This window comes from Eubalaena glacialis, chromosome 19 (genome assembly GCF_028564815.1).
Source record: "Eubalaena glacialis isolate mEubGla1 chromosome 19, mEubGla1.1.hap2.+ XY, whole genome shotgun sequence".
NCBI lineage: Eukaryota > Metazoa > Chordata > Mammalia > Artiodactyla > Balaenidae > Eubalaena > Eubalaena glacialis.
This window is the reverse complement of record NC_083734.1, coordinates 52,798,980-52,811,066: the sequence shown is the minus strand read 5'-3', so window position 1 is coordinate 52,811,066 and position 12,087 is coordinate 52,798,980. Positions and strand designations below refer to the sequence as shown.

The 12,087-nt window shown below is 44.2% G+C and overlaps 1 protein-coding gene across 5 annotated transcripts in view; it reads left to right on the top strand.

The window, feature by feature from the left end:
* The window catches only part of RNF213 (ring finger protein 213), a 116,393-nt gene that overhangs the window by 44,958 nt on the left and 59,348 nt on the right, over positions 1-12,087 (top strand). For all 5 annotated transcript variants that reach the window (XR_009698467.1, XM_061176251.1, XM_061176252.1 and 2 more), the window contains 6 exons: positions 1,740-1,910; positions 6,579-6,668; positions 7,806-7,928; positions 8,776-8,956; positions 10,912-11,085; positions 11,464-11,613. Coding sequence is in view for 4 of the 5 variants with exons in the window: in XM_061176251.1 (XP_061032234.1) it covers positions 1,740-1,910; positions 6,579-6,668; positions 7,806-7,928; positions 8,776-8,956; positions 10,912-11,085; positions 11,464-11,613 (889 nt within the window). In the remaining variant the exon portion in view is untranslated. The remainder of the gene's footprint in view (positions 1-1,739; positions 1,911-6,578; positions 6,669-7,805; positions 7,929-8,775; positions 8,957-10,911; positions 11,086-11,463; positions 11,614-12,087) is intronic.

The window sequence follows — 12,087 nt, the reverse complement described above, 5'->3', positions numbered from 1 at the left end:
ACTGTGTTCAAGAAATTTGAAATTTGTCAGTTACTTAGGGTATATGTTCCTGTAGAAATAACTATCTTAAATGTTGGTTGGGATCTCAGATTAGTGCAATCCACAGTCTGATCCAAATACTCTACCTGTGCCATAAAAACAGAAAGCTTTGCAAAACTGAAATTAAATAAAACCAAAGTATATGAAGAGTTTTTGAAAAGCTTTTGGTTGCGTGCTGACATAAAGGGTTGATAGGATTGATAGGACATCAGATGGAGAAAAACAAGGAGCAAAGCTGAAGGTTCTAGAGTAGATTTTCAGACTTGGGTTGTTCACTTATGTCCATCATCTGTGCTGGGTGCAGGGGACACCCAGATGGAGAAGACAGGTCCCTGGCAGCAGGGATGCGTAGGAGGGGGACCATCCTGTGAGCACATAATTGCAGCACAGTGGCTTAATGCTAAGCTGGAGTGTTGATTAGGTGCCCTGGGAACAAAGGGCCTTCGGAGGGGCTGGCGTTCCCACAGGGCGAGAGAGCAGCCCGTGCAGTGTCAGGGAGGAGAGGAGCATGCCGCTCTGGAGGGCCCACAGGTAGCCTAGTGTGGCTGGAGATGGAGCTGAGATCTCGGCAATGCCAGATCACAGATGGCATGCACACCCTGCTAAAGCTTCCAGATTGTTCTAGAAGCTGCTGCACCATGCGGGGATGTTCAGCATGGGTCAGCATGTCCTGCTTTCAGCTCAGAACTGTCGCCGGCCCTTGCCACCCACATCCTGAGTGCTGTGCTCCCGTCACACCTGTACCCCAGCCCACCCCTCCCATGCTGCCCAGAGCTCCCCGAATCTTTCAGGGAAGAACCACCCCCACCAGGCTGGGTACAGCACCCTTTATGTGCCTTGAAAATAGCTTGTGCTTTCTCATTTTGGCACTTGCCCTGGTTACTGATTGTGCTGTCAGCTCCTTGGGCAGCTGCCTTGCCACCGCATCTTTAGCCCTTGGGCCAAGCATCTCTGGAGGGAGGGAGTGACACCAACAGATCCAGTTTTGAGGGATCCTGACACTTACACAATTTGAGGGGCTCAGTTGAAGCAAAAGAAAACACACACAGAACTGGGAGAGGCCTCTGTCTAAGTGGGGCTGACGGCTGGGCTGTATCTGCTTTGTGGTAAAGGTGCTTCTGGTGAGAAAGAGAGGGAGGGAGGGAGGCATCCCTAGAGCCCTTGACCCCGGGGAAAAGGGGTTTTTCAGGGAGAGGGAATGAAGGGAGAACCTCACGGAAAGAGCACCAGTGGTTGGGGACGTGGGTTTACCTCCTGGCCCTCAGACTAAACATGTCACTAAGGGTCAGGGTTTACACTAGCTCGGCTTCTCTGAGCTGCTGGAAGCTCCGAGCCCTTGGTGCCTCCTTCTCACCCTGTCCGGAGGAAGCTTGTCGGCTCTTCCTCAGCTCGGAGCCCAGGAAGTCTGTGCATTGGCAAGGCAGGGTTGCCTCTGTTAACAGTTGCCTGGGGTCATTTGATGAGGCATCCATGCCACTCCTTCTCCTGCCTCGTCCCCCCATGCTGCCCACCCAGAGTGAAGCCAAAACGCTCTGGGGAAATGAAAGTGCTATGAATGTGCAGGCTCTGGCTGGGCCGGTGAGTCTTGAGCGCACAGGTGGCGTCGGGCGCAGAGGGGGGAAGGGAGTGGCATCTGGACGATCCTTTGGGTCCACAGCACAGGGACGATTAAACTCTCTGTCTCTCTCTTGTGGTGACAGGATTCAGCAGGAGGGCAGGGAAATGAAACTGGAAAGAAGAATTCAGTAAAAACAGTCTTCCAGGGGACTCTCGCCGCTACAAGATCTTGGCTTCAGAGAATTTTTCGAAAGGGCGTGTTCCTGACTGGGTATATGTGTTCTGTCACCTTCACTTACAGCAACGAGATTGAGGTAAGCCCTGCTGAGTGCAGGGAACCCAGTGGGTCTCGTCTGCAGAATGGGCAGCTGCTCCCCTAACAGGACCCAAGGGCACCGGCACCCTGGTGGGTGGGCCATGGTCCCTACACCGATGGTGAGGCTGCTGAACGGTGAGGACAGACCTTGTTGGGCTGGCGGGGAGGGGCATTTGAGTCTGATCCAGTGCTGAGGTTATGAGTCAGGTTTATGATGTTGAAAGTAGAAGAATAAGATGGAAGCTACTTGAAAGGGAAACTGGGCAGAGTGGCGTCTGAATGTGAGGAAACTGGAAATCAGTCCCAAAAGGTTGGGAGGCAGGGAGGGCTTCCAGAAACCGAGGTGTGGACAGAACCTTGTGCCACTGAGGAGGAGGAGGGAGGGCCTAAAGACTGTTGGCTCCAGGACAAAGTTCTAGAAAGTGATATAAGCAAACCAACCAAATGGCCCTCTGACGTCATCAAACCAGACTTCAATAGGCTGTTGCCTTCCAGGGATACTTTAATGGAGTCATCATAAAATCACATAGCTGAGACTGTGCATGAACAGAGACAAATGACTCTCACTCCATCTCAGACTTCTTCAGACTTATTACCTATCTACACAGAGGGGAGAAGATCATTAATCCAAATACCCAGAGCCCAGAACTGTGACCACTCACCCTCACCGGGACAGGGTCTGAGGTCAAAACAAGGAAAACATACATAAATCTTGAACTTGGTTTAGAAGTTTTGTTGTTGGCAGTGGAATGGGTGTAGCAAGTCTGGAGCTATGTTGTGTGTACTCTAAGGCTGAGCAGGTGGACACAGGGTTGCTGCTGTTGGAAGCCCAGGTTCTTTCTCACTGAAGGAGGGATGTGTGTACCAGGGGAGAGAGGAGGAGGTCTGTGGTTTGGAAGGAGCTAGAGGTATAGTGTGAACTCATGATTTAAAAAGCAACAACAGGTAAAAGACCTGTACTCATAAAACTATAAGACACTGATGAAAGAAATCAAAAATGACACACACAGATGGAGAAATATACCATGTTTTTGGATTGGAAGAATCAATATTGTGAAAATGACTATACTACCCAAAGCAGTCTACAGATTCAATGCAATCCCTATCGAATTACCAATGGCATTTTTTACAGAACTAGAACAAAAAAATCTTAAAATTTGTATGGAGACACAAAAGACCCTGAATAGCCAAAGCAATCTTGAGGGAAAAAAACCGAGCTGGAGGAATCAGACTCCCTGACTTCAGACTATACTACAAAGCTACAGTAATCAAGACAATATGGTACTGGCACAAAAACAGAAATATAGATCAATGGAACAGGATAGAAAGCCCAGAGATAAACCCATGCAACTATGGTCAACTAATCCATGACACAGGATGCAAGGATATACAATGGAGAAAAGACAGTCTCTTCAATAAGTGGTGCTGGGAAAACTGGACAGCTACATGTAAAAGAATGAAATTAGAACACTCCCTAGCACCATACACAAAAATAAACTCAAAATGGATTCAAGACCTAAATGTAAGACTGGACACTATAAAACTCGTAGAGGAAAGCATAGGAAGAACAACACTCTTTGACATAAATCACAGCAAGATCTTTTTTGACCCATGTCCTAGAGTAATGGAAATAAAAACAAAAATAAACAAATGGGACCTAACGAAACTTAAAAGCTTTTGCACAGCAAAGGAAACTATAAACAAGACGAAAAGACAACCCTCAGAATGGGAGAAAATATTTGCAAACGAATCAACGGACAAAGGATTAATCTCCAAAATACATAAACAGCTCATGCAGCTCAATATTAAAAAAACAAACAACCCAATCCAAAAATGGGCAGAAGACCTAAATAGACATTTCTCCGAAGAAGACATACAGATGGCCAATAGGCACATGAAAAGCTGCTCAACATCACTAATTATTAGGGAAATGCAAATAAAAACAACAGTGAGTATCACCTCACACCGGTTAGAATGGCCATCATCAGAAAATCTACAAACAAATGCTGGAGAGGGTGTGGAGAAAAGGGAACCCTCTTGCACTGTTGGTGGGAATGTAAGTTGATACAGCCACTATGGAGAACAGTATGGATGTTCCTTAAAAAACTAAAAATAGAATTACCATATGACCCAGCAATCCCACTACTGGGCATATACCTAGAGAAAACCATAATTCAAAAAGACACATGCATCCCAATGTTCATTGCAGCACTATTTACAATAGCCAGGTCATGGAAGCAACCTAAATGCCCATCGACAGACAAATGGATAAAGAAGATGTGGTACATATATACAATGGAATATTACTCTGCCATAAAAAGGAACAAAATTGGCTCATTTGTAGAGACATGGATGGACATAGAGACTGTCATACAGAGTGAAGTAAGTCAAAAAGAGAAAAACAAATATCGTATATTAACACATATATGTGGAATTTAGAAAAATGGTACAGATGAACCGGTTTGCAAGGCAGAAATAGACACAGATGTAGAGAACAAACGTATGGACACCAAGGGAGGAAAGCAGGGGTGGGGTGGTGGTGGTGGTGGGATGAATTGGGTGATTGGTATTGACATATATATACTAATATGTATAAAATAGATAACAAATAAGAACCTGCTGTATAAAAAAATAAATAAATAAATAGCAACAACAGGGGCTTCCCTGGTGGCACAGTGGTTGGGAGTCCGCCTGTCAATGCAGGGGACATGGGTTCGAGCCCTGGTCCAGGAAGATCCCACATGCCGCGAAGCAGCTGAGCCTGTGCACCACAACTACTGAGCCTGCGCTCTAGAGCCCGCGAGCCACACTACTGAAGCCCACGTGTCTAGAGCCCGTGCTCCGCAACAAGAGAAGTCACCGCAATGAGAAGCTGGGCACCGCAACAAAGTGTAGCCCCTGCTCGCCTCAACTAGAGAAAGCCCTTGCACGGCAACGAAGACCCAACGCAGCCAAAAATAAATAAATAAATTTTAAAAAAAATAAAAAAATTAAAAGCAACAACAATTCCTGACTCCGTCCACTGAAAGGGCCTAGATATCGTGACACCGAGGTCCGTGAGCACACCCAGAGCCCTAGTCATGGCTTCTAAATGTCATTTCCCCTAAAAAACAAAACAAAACCAAAACAAAAACCCCCAAAGCCTGTGCTTCTGGAAGGAACAGCAAATTCTAGAGGTGGGGCTGAAGAAGTGAAAGGCCAGCCTGAAACACCTTGTATTGCCAGAAAATAAAAGTGCTTGAAGTCGAGTGGTGACATGTCACAAGGGGAGAGGACTAGATCCAAGGTGATATCCTAGGTTAGATCCTGGATGGTAAAAGGATGTTCATGGGGAAAAAGTGGTGAAATCCAAATAAAGCCAGTGGTTTTGTTCATGGTAATCTAGCAATGCTAATTACTTAGCTTTGACAACTGTACTATGGCTACGTAACGTGTTAGCACTCGGGGAAATTGGGCTGAGAGTACCTGGAACTCTCCGTACTATCTTTGCATTATTTCTGTACATCTAAAATGATTACATTTTTAAAAAAAGGAGACAGAAGCTAGCTTGCAGGGGTTCCCACTAGCCAAATCTGAGGCAATTTGAGTATCACAATGAGTAATGACCAGAAGAGGATTATCATATTAGAGATTATCATATTAGGTGGAGTAAATCAGACAGAGAAAGACAAATACCATATGCTATCACTTACATGTGGGATCTAAAATACAACACAAATGAACTTATTTACTAAACAGAGACAGACTCACAGACGTAGAGAACAGACTTGTGGTTACCAAAAGGGAAAGGGGGTCTGGGAGGGATAAATTAGGAGTTTGGGATTAACAGATACAAACTACTATATATAAAATAGGTAAACAACAAGGCCCAACTGTATAGCACAGGGAACTATATTCAATATCCTGTAGTAAACCATAATGGAAAAGAAAACAACGTTGTCATCATCATAACAGAAGGGAAGACAGAAAAGGCCGGAGATCTCTTCTGGAAAAGAGACATGGTAACTAAATGCAGTGTGTGCCCGTCAGTTGGATCCATGACCCAAACAGTCAGGAAGGACACCTGTGGACGATGAGAGAAATGTGGACAGGGACCCTTCCTCGAGAAAGGTCACACCCACGTGAACTGGCCTCAGGGTGACACCTGTACTGCCATGTGTAGCAGAAGGGACACGGTGTTGGGGATGCCTGCCCAGGACTTAGGGGCCAAGGGGCATGACATCTGCAACTTCCTTCCAATGGCTCAGCAGAGAAAATGCCTATTTCTAGAGAGACTAAAGGGAGCACAAAAGAGAAAGAGATAAAGCAGTCGCTTTAAACGCTGGGGAGTCTAGCTGAAGGTATATGAGTGTCCTTGTGCTGTCATTGCAACTTTCTGTTAAGTTTGAAATTTTTTGAAATAAAACAACGGAGGGAAATCCTTTCAGGTTAAAAACCAGTTACACGGTGGAAGGGACTGTAGAGGTGACCTGTCCCAGTCAGGACCCTTCGTTTTATAAGGCTAAGGTGGATTGCCCTGACACACCAGTGACACAGCAGACCATTGACAAAGATGAGTCAGAACCCAGGTGTCTTCGAAGCGCTGTGCATAATCATCTTCCTTCATAGAATTCCACTGTGGCATCTAGGTGTCTTAGTGGCTGTCCCTTACATGTGGGTTTTGCAGGTCTGGAGGCGGCTGGTGGAAATAAACTTCCCTGCAGAGCATGGCTGGAAGGAATCCTTGCTGGGGGACATGGAAGGGAGGCTCAAACAGGTACTGAAAGTCGGGGGATGTTTTTTTTGGAAGCCGATAAAACCAGACCGTGAGAAGCAACCAAGACACGTGATGACTGCATTTGAATGGACAGGGCATGGGGTTCATATGACTCTGTGTTTCTGATTCAGCCTTAATAGTTTGACCGCAGATGGTATTCCAGAGAAGAATAAGGGCACAAGGTGTGGGCACCAGGGGAGCCCTCAGCATGCATGGGGTTCTAATAGGCACTAACCCTATATGCTGTGGCTCTAAGTGGCCTGTTGGTGACAAGAGCCCTCTTAAACCCAGTGACAAGTGGGGACAACACAAAAGTGCTCCCCATTTTTAATTAAGGCCTGTGACCCTAGAAAATTCGGGTTTTAAAAAATGTGATATGAGGGTTTGTTTTCTACGTAACTGTTAAATGGATCTTTTTAGGAAAAGAGAAGCAAAGAAGAAACCTTTTTAAATTAATTAATTAATTTTTAAAATTTTATATTTTTGTTATACATTTATTTTATTTATTTTTGGCTGCATTGGGTCTTCATTGCTGGGCGGGCCTTCTCTAGTTGCGGCGAGCGGGGGCTACTCTTCGTTGCGATGTGCGAGCTTCTTATTGCGGTGGCTTCTCTTGTTGTGGAGCACAGGCTCTAGGCGCGCGGGCTTCAGTAGTTGTGGCACGCAGGCTCGGTAGATGTGGCACGCAGGCTCACTAGATGTGGCTCGCAAGCTCTAGAGCGCAGGCTCAGTAGTTGTGGCGCACGGGCTCAGTTGCTCCGCGGCATGTGGGAATCTTCCCGGACCAGAGCTTGAACCCATGTCCCCCGTACTGGCAGGTGGATTGCCAACCACTGCGCCACCAGGGAAGCCTTTTTTTTTTTTTTTTAATTTACCTGTTTTTGCAAGTTGCTGTGCCAGATGCTTTTTCCGCGAAGTGGGAATTTTAGCCTTCTTGGTCTTGTTTGAAGTTTTGCCTTGTTGGTCTAATGGTTAGAGACAGGGAGGACATGCTTAGCATGGGATGGGAAGAAGGTCAAAGTAATGGGGAGCTGATACAGTAGTAGGAAAGTGAAAATTACTAGGGTGTTTTCATTCCATAGTGTCTGAGAGTGCAGCACCCCAAGCCTCTCACACCCTCATCTTCCTGTCTTGCAGGAGAAGCCTCTCTCCCAGATCTCTGCCTTCTGTAGCACTAACTGGGATGCTGCGGGCGCAGAAGACAGTGTGTCGAAACGCTTTGAGATGTGTGCCATTGAAGCCGTGGGCTCGGTCTGCCAGGTGAACAACCTTTCCCACTCAGGAATTGCGTTTGGGTTCACACCTGCCTTCTGTCGTCATCAGCTAAAGGCTATTAAGCGCCGCTGGTTCTGAGACCCCGCACTGATGCAAAGAATGGGCTCTGGGCATCCACCTCCCCAGCCTGAAATCCAGTACCCTGTACCCACTCCTTGAAATGCCACTCAGCTTCCTGCTATTGCATGGTATCATAGCAGCTCACAGGTGACCTCCAGAAATCTCACAGGCTGCTCCTAAATGCCCCATTATTATCATTGCCACCTACCCAGCCTTTGTTTTATTGCTTGCTAATGACACTTGCTTAGCATGCAGTAAAAGACCCCAAAGGTTAGCAAAGCATTATGGAAGAAAAATGTATGAAGTTGAAAAGATTTTGTCAATTCACTTAGAAACAGAATTAAAATTTATGTGTTGTTTGTAGGCAGCTTTAAAAGAATTACAGTTAGGAATACAAAGGATACCAGTATTAATGGTTTACTTGTATTATGGTTGATGTTTTTCATAATGTGAAAGTCCCAAGAAAAATGTAGAAACTGGCATTGAGCCAGAGGAAAGGGGGGTGACTTGTGGGTTGTGTCTGTATCTGTCTGTCGGTACCTGTTTCCGCATCCCCAGTGTTCATCACTTACGGAGACAGTGCACAGGAAAATGGACATGCCCTAAGAAAAGTTAAGCATTTTATTTACAATTGGTTTTTTTGAGGCTTTGTAAAACTAGTTATGAGGGATTTCTGAAATGCTGTTGGGTGGGTAATTTACTTCTGTTATTCAAAAACAAACCAACCAAAAAAACCTTCTAAATATCCCTCTCTTTATTCATTTTCTTGTAGTCTCAGACCAGTATCCTCGAGAAAATCTCTTATAATGACTTGAGGAAATGTGGCACCCTTGTGTCTGCTGTGATCACTAAGTCCTGGCCGAGAAGTAGAGGGGAATTTGTAGATGACTTAAGTGAGGTTTTGAATCACCTGCTCACTTGGCCAGAAATCAATCATCTCTTCAAGTTGTATGGTATGTTCACAGAGGGCGCTGGGAACATGTGCTCTGTCCAGTGGTGCCTCCTGACCCAAGGGTAGGGCAGAGTATTTTACCTGTGAGTCAGTTCGAATGGGTTGATGTTTGCCAAAAGAAGCAGCTTGGATGGAAAGACCCAGGAAGGTTCATAGTATCTTGTATTGTAATTGAGAACTAACACTGAAAGCCACCATTCATAGAATACCTGCTGTACACCAGCTACCATGCTGATGTCTTGTACTTGAAGTGGTCCTGAGGGTCCTCAGACAAAGAAACTGAGGTGGAGAATGTAATAGGACTTACCCAAGGTCTTGCCAAGAATAAGTGTTAAGAACTGAAATCAAAACCCAAGTGTGTCTGAGTCTAAAACCCTCTCTTTGTTATTCTGAGATCCATATAAATGTCCGATCCAATACTGGTGACCTTAGCAAAAACTAAGTACTGCCTGATTTTTCTACCTGTACATTCCATGACCCAAGCGTTTGTGACCAAAGAGAGGGAGATGTATATTTCCCTAAAAACATTATATTCAGGTTTATGTGTGAGTCGTTAGATTCAGATCTAGTGGAAAAGCACCACAGTTAGATTATTTTGCGTCTCAGTTTCATCAAATTACTGGGACAGCCTTAAAACAAAAAGCTAAGTTTCTTCAATGGCAGGGTTGTTGTAGCGATAAAATAAGAAGATTGATGTGGAATTCCTATGTAATGATTAAAAACTACTCACTTGAAAATATTACATTTGTGTCTTTTAAATTAATAGACCTTATATTTTAGAGCAGTTTTAAGTTGATAGAAAAATTGAGCAGCAAGTACAGAGATTTCCCATATTTAGCCCCTCCACACACACAATTTCCCCTATTATTGATATCTTGCTTCAGTGTGGTATGATTGTTGTAACTGATGAGCCAGTATTGATATGTTATTAATAACTAAAGACCAGTGTTTACATTGGGTTTACTCTGGTACTTTCTGCGGGTTTTGACAAATGTTTAATGATGTGCATCCACTATTACCGTATCATACCAAATAGTTTCACTGCCCTAAAACCTTGTGTTCCACCTGTTCATCCCTCCCCTCTCCCCTCTTCTACAGTTGTGCCTTTTGCAGAAAGTGATATGGTTGGAATCACACACTCTGTAACCTTTTCAGATTGGCTTCTTTCGCTTAGCAACATGCATTGAAGGTTCCTTTTCATACCTCACTTCTTTTTACTACTGAATAACATTCCATTATGTGAATGGACCACAGTTTGTCCATTCACCTACTGAAGAACATCTTGGATACTTCCAAGATTTTGCAATTGTGAATAAAGCTGCTTTATTTGCTTTTAATGGCATGACCCAACTGTATGACCCTAGTATGACTGGGAGAGAAACCTTCTGGTGGTTAAGTATGTTTGAAAATTTTGCCCTCTACATTGATCCTAAAATTCACATTCAGAATTTTGCAAGATAGCCAAGATGTGTAGAGTATAGCCATCACACTGATGTTTATCTTGTTTCCATGTGCTGTGAAGATGCCTCCTTAAGACCACGTAGATAACCCTCACTGGGTGTCAGTGCATCCCTAGTGCAGTTTATTCTTCTCTAAGCGTTCTCAAGATGGGAGATTTTAAAGGCGGTGATGTCTAGTTTAAGAAAGATATTCAGTATACTGAAGAGGGCACAGGTTTAAAATAACTGAGAAACGTGGTTCTCCTGGCTGACCTTGGTCATTTGAGGAATCGTCTTCATGAAGAAGGAAGTCCTTTGGGAGATGAATTTGGGTGAGATGTAAACCTCCTGGGCAAAGCAGAATTGAGGGATGTGAGAAGCACATCTGGAAACACGGAATGACTCTGCTTTATTGTATGGAAGCTGGGGCAGAGCAATGAGGAAGTTACTGGGAATTCAATAACATGGGAAGGAAGTGGGGTGCTCACCGTTTTAACTCTGTTCTTAACTTGATCAGGAATCAATGAGAAAATATTAGAAAATATTACCGATGAAGGCAAGAAGTTGATGGCCACTGCTGGCTTTGTGTTCAGAAAAGTTACTAATGACCTCATCAGTGGAGCGATTTTAGTTGGACAACTGGAGCTGATCATAAAACACACGAATCAGTTCCTTGACATCTGGCAGTTAAGTAAGTTGAGATGTGGACTTCAGGCTCATGAGGGGTTAGACGATAAAAAGCGTCTGTGTTTGCCTGTGTGTCTTGTAGAGGGGTGATCTTTGTCGTCTTTATGATTAGTGGCTCTTCTCGCCAGGAAGTTGACAGGCGATGGCTTCTAATCCTTAGGAAAATAATGGGAAAGTGATAAAATACTGACCGTGTCAGAGCACTGGCTGTTTTTATTCCATGCTGCTGACACGGGGATGTCTTGGAGTGGCCCTGCACGCAGCCCCCTGCGTCACCCTCCACATAGCTCAGCACGTGGGGCGTGTTCATGTGGGTGGAAGAAATGTCTTGCCACAAGTGGATGTTTGTGTGTTCTATTGGTTTCCTTTTCTTTTTTTTCAGAGAGTACAAGTCTTCCAGCCCAGGAGAAAAAACACGCTATGAAGGAAGTGCTGAGTCTCAGAAAGAATGAACTAGTCACTCTAAAGAATGAGAAAACATATGTTGACTCTCTCCTGAAGTTGTATGGGAGGGTAAAAGACCTGATTAAAGGTGATATTCTTAAGCATTAAAATAAACAAAATTGAGGGGTCCCCAGGGGAGAAGGGTCAAAATAGAATATGATAAAAATGTATCACAGTAGCAGCCTTTTATCTTGGAGGGGAGGCTTTTTTAAATGTGTTAATTTTTAACAAAGTTAAAAATTTTTTGGTGATTACTGCCATATCTCTAAATAGCATGCTTAAATATCTCCTTGATTTTTCAGGTTTAAGCATTATCCATTGTGGAAAATTAGGATTAAATCTCCTTGTTTTTCCAATTTCTGCCATACACACATAACCTTTCCAACCTCCCTTTCCTCCAATTTTATCATAATTTTAATTAGATCAGTCCTCAGGGTTTAAATAGTCACGACTGTGTAAATGCACTGTTCATAACCGAGCCATGAAACATACCATGATTCTCTTCCATTTCTTGTGCAAACTGTTTTCTCTAGATTTAAAATTCTTGTCTTGTCCTATGCTT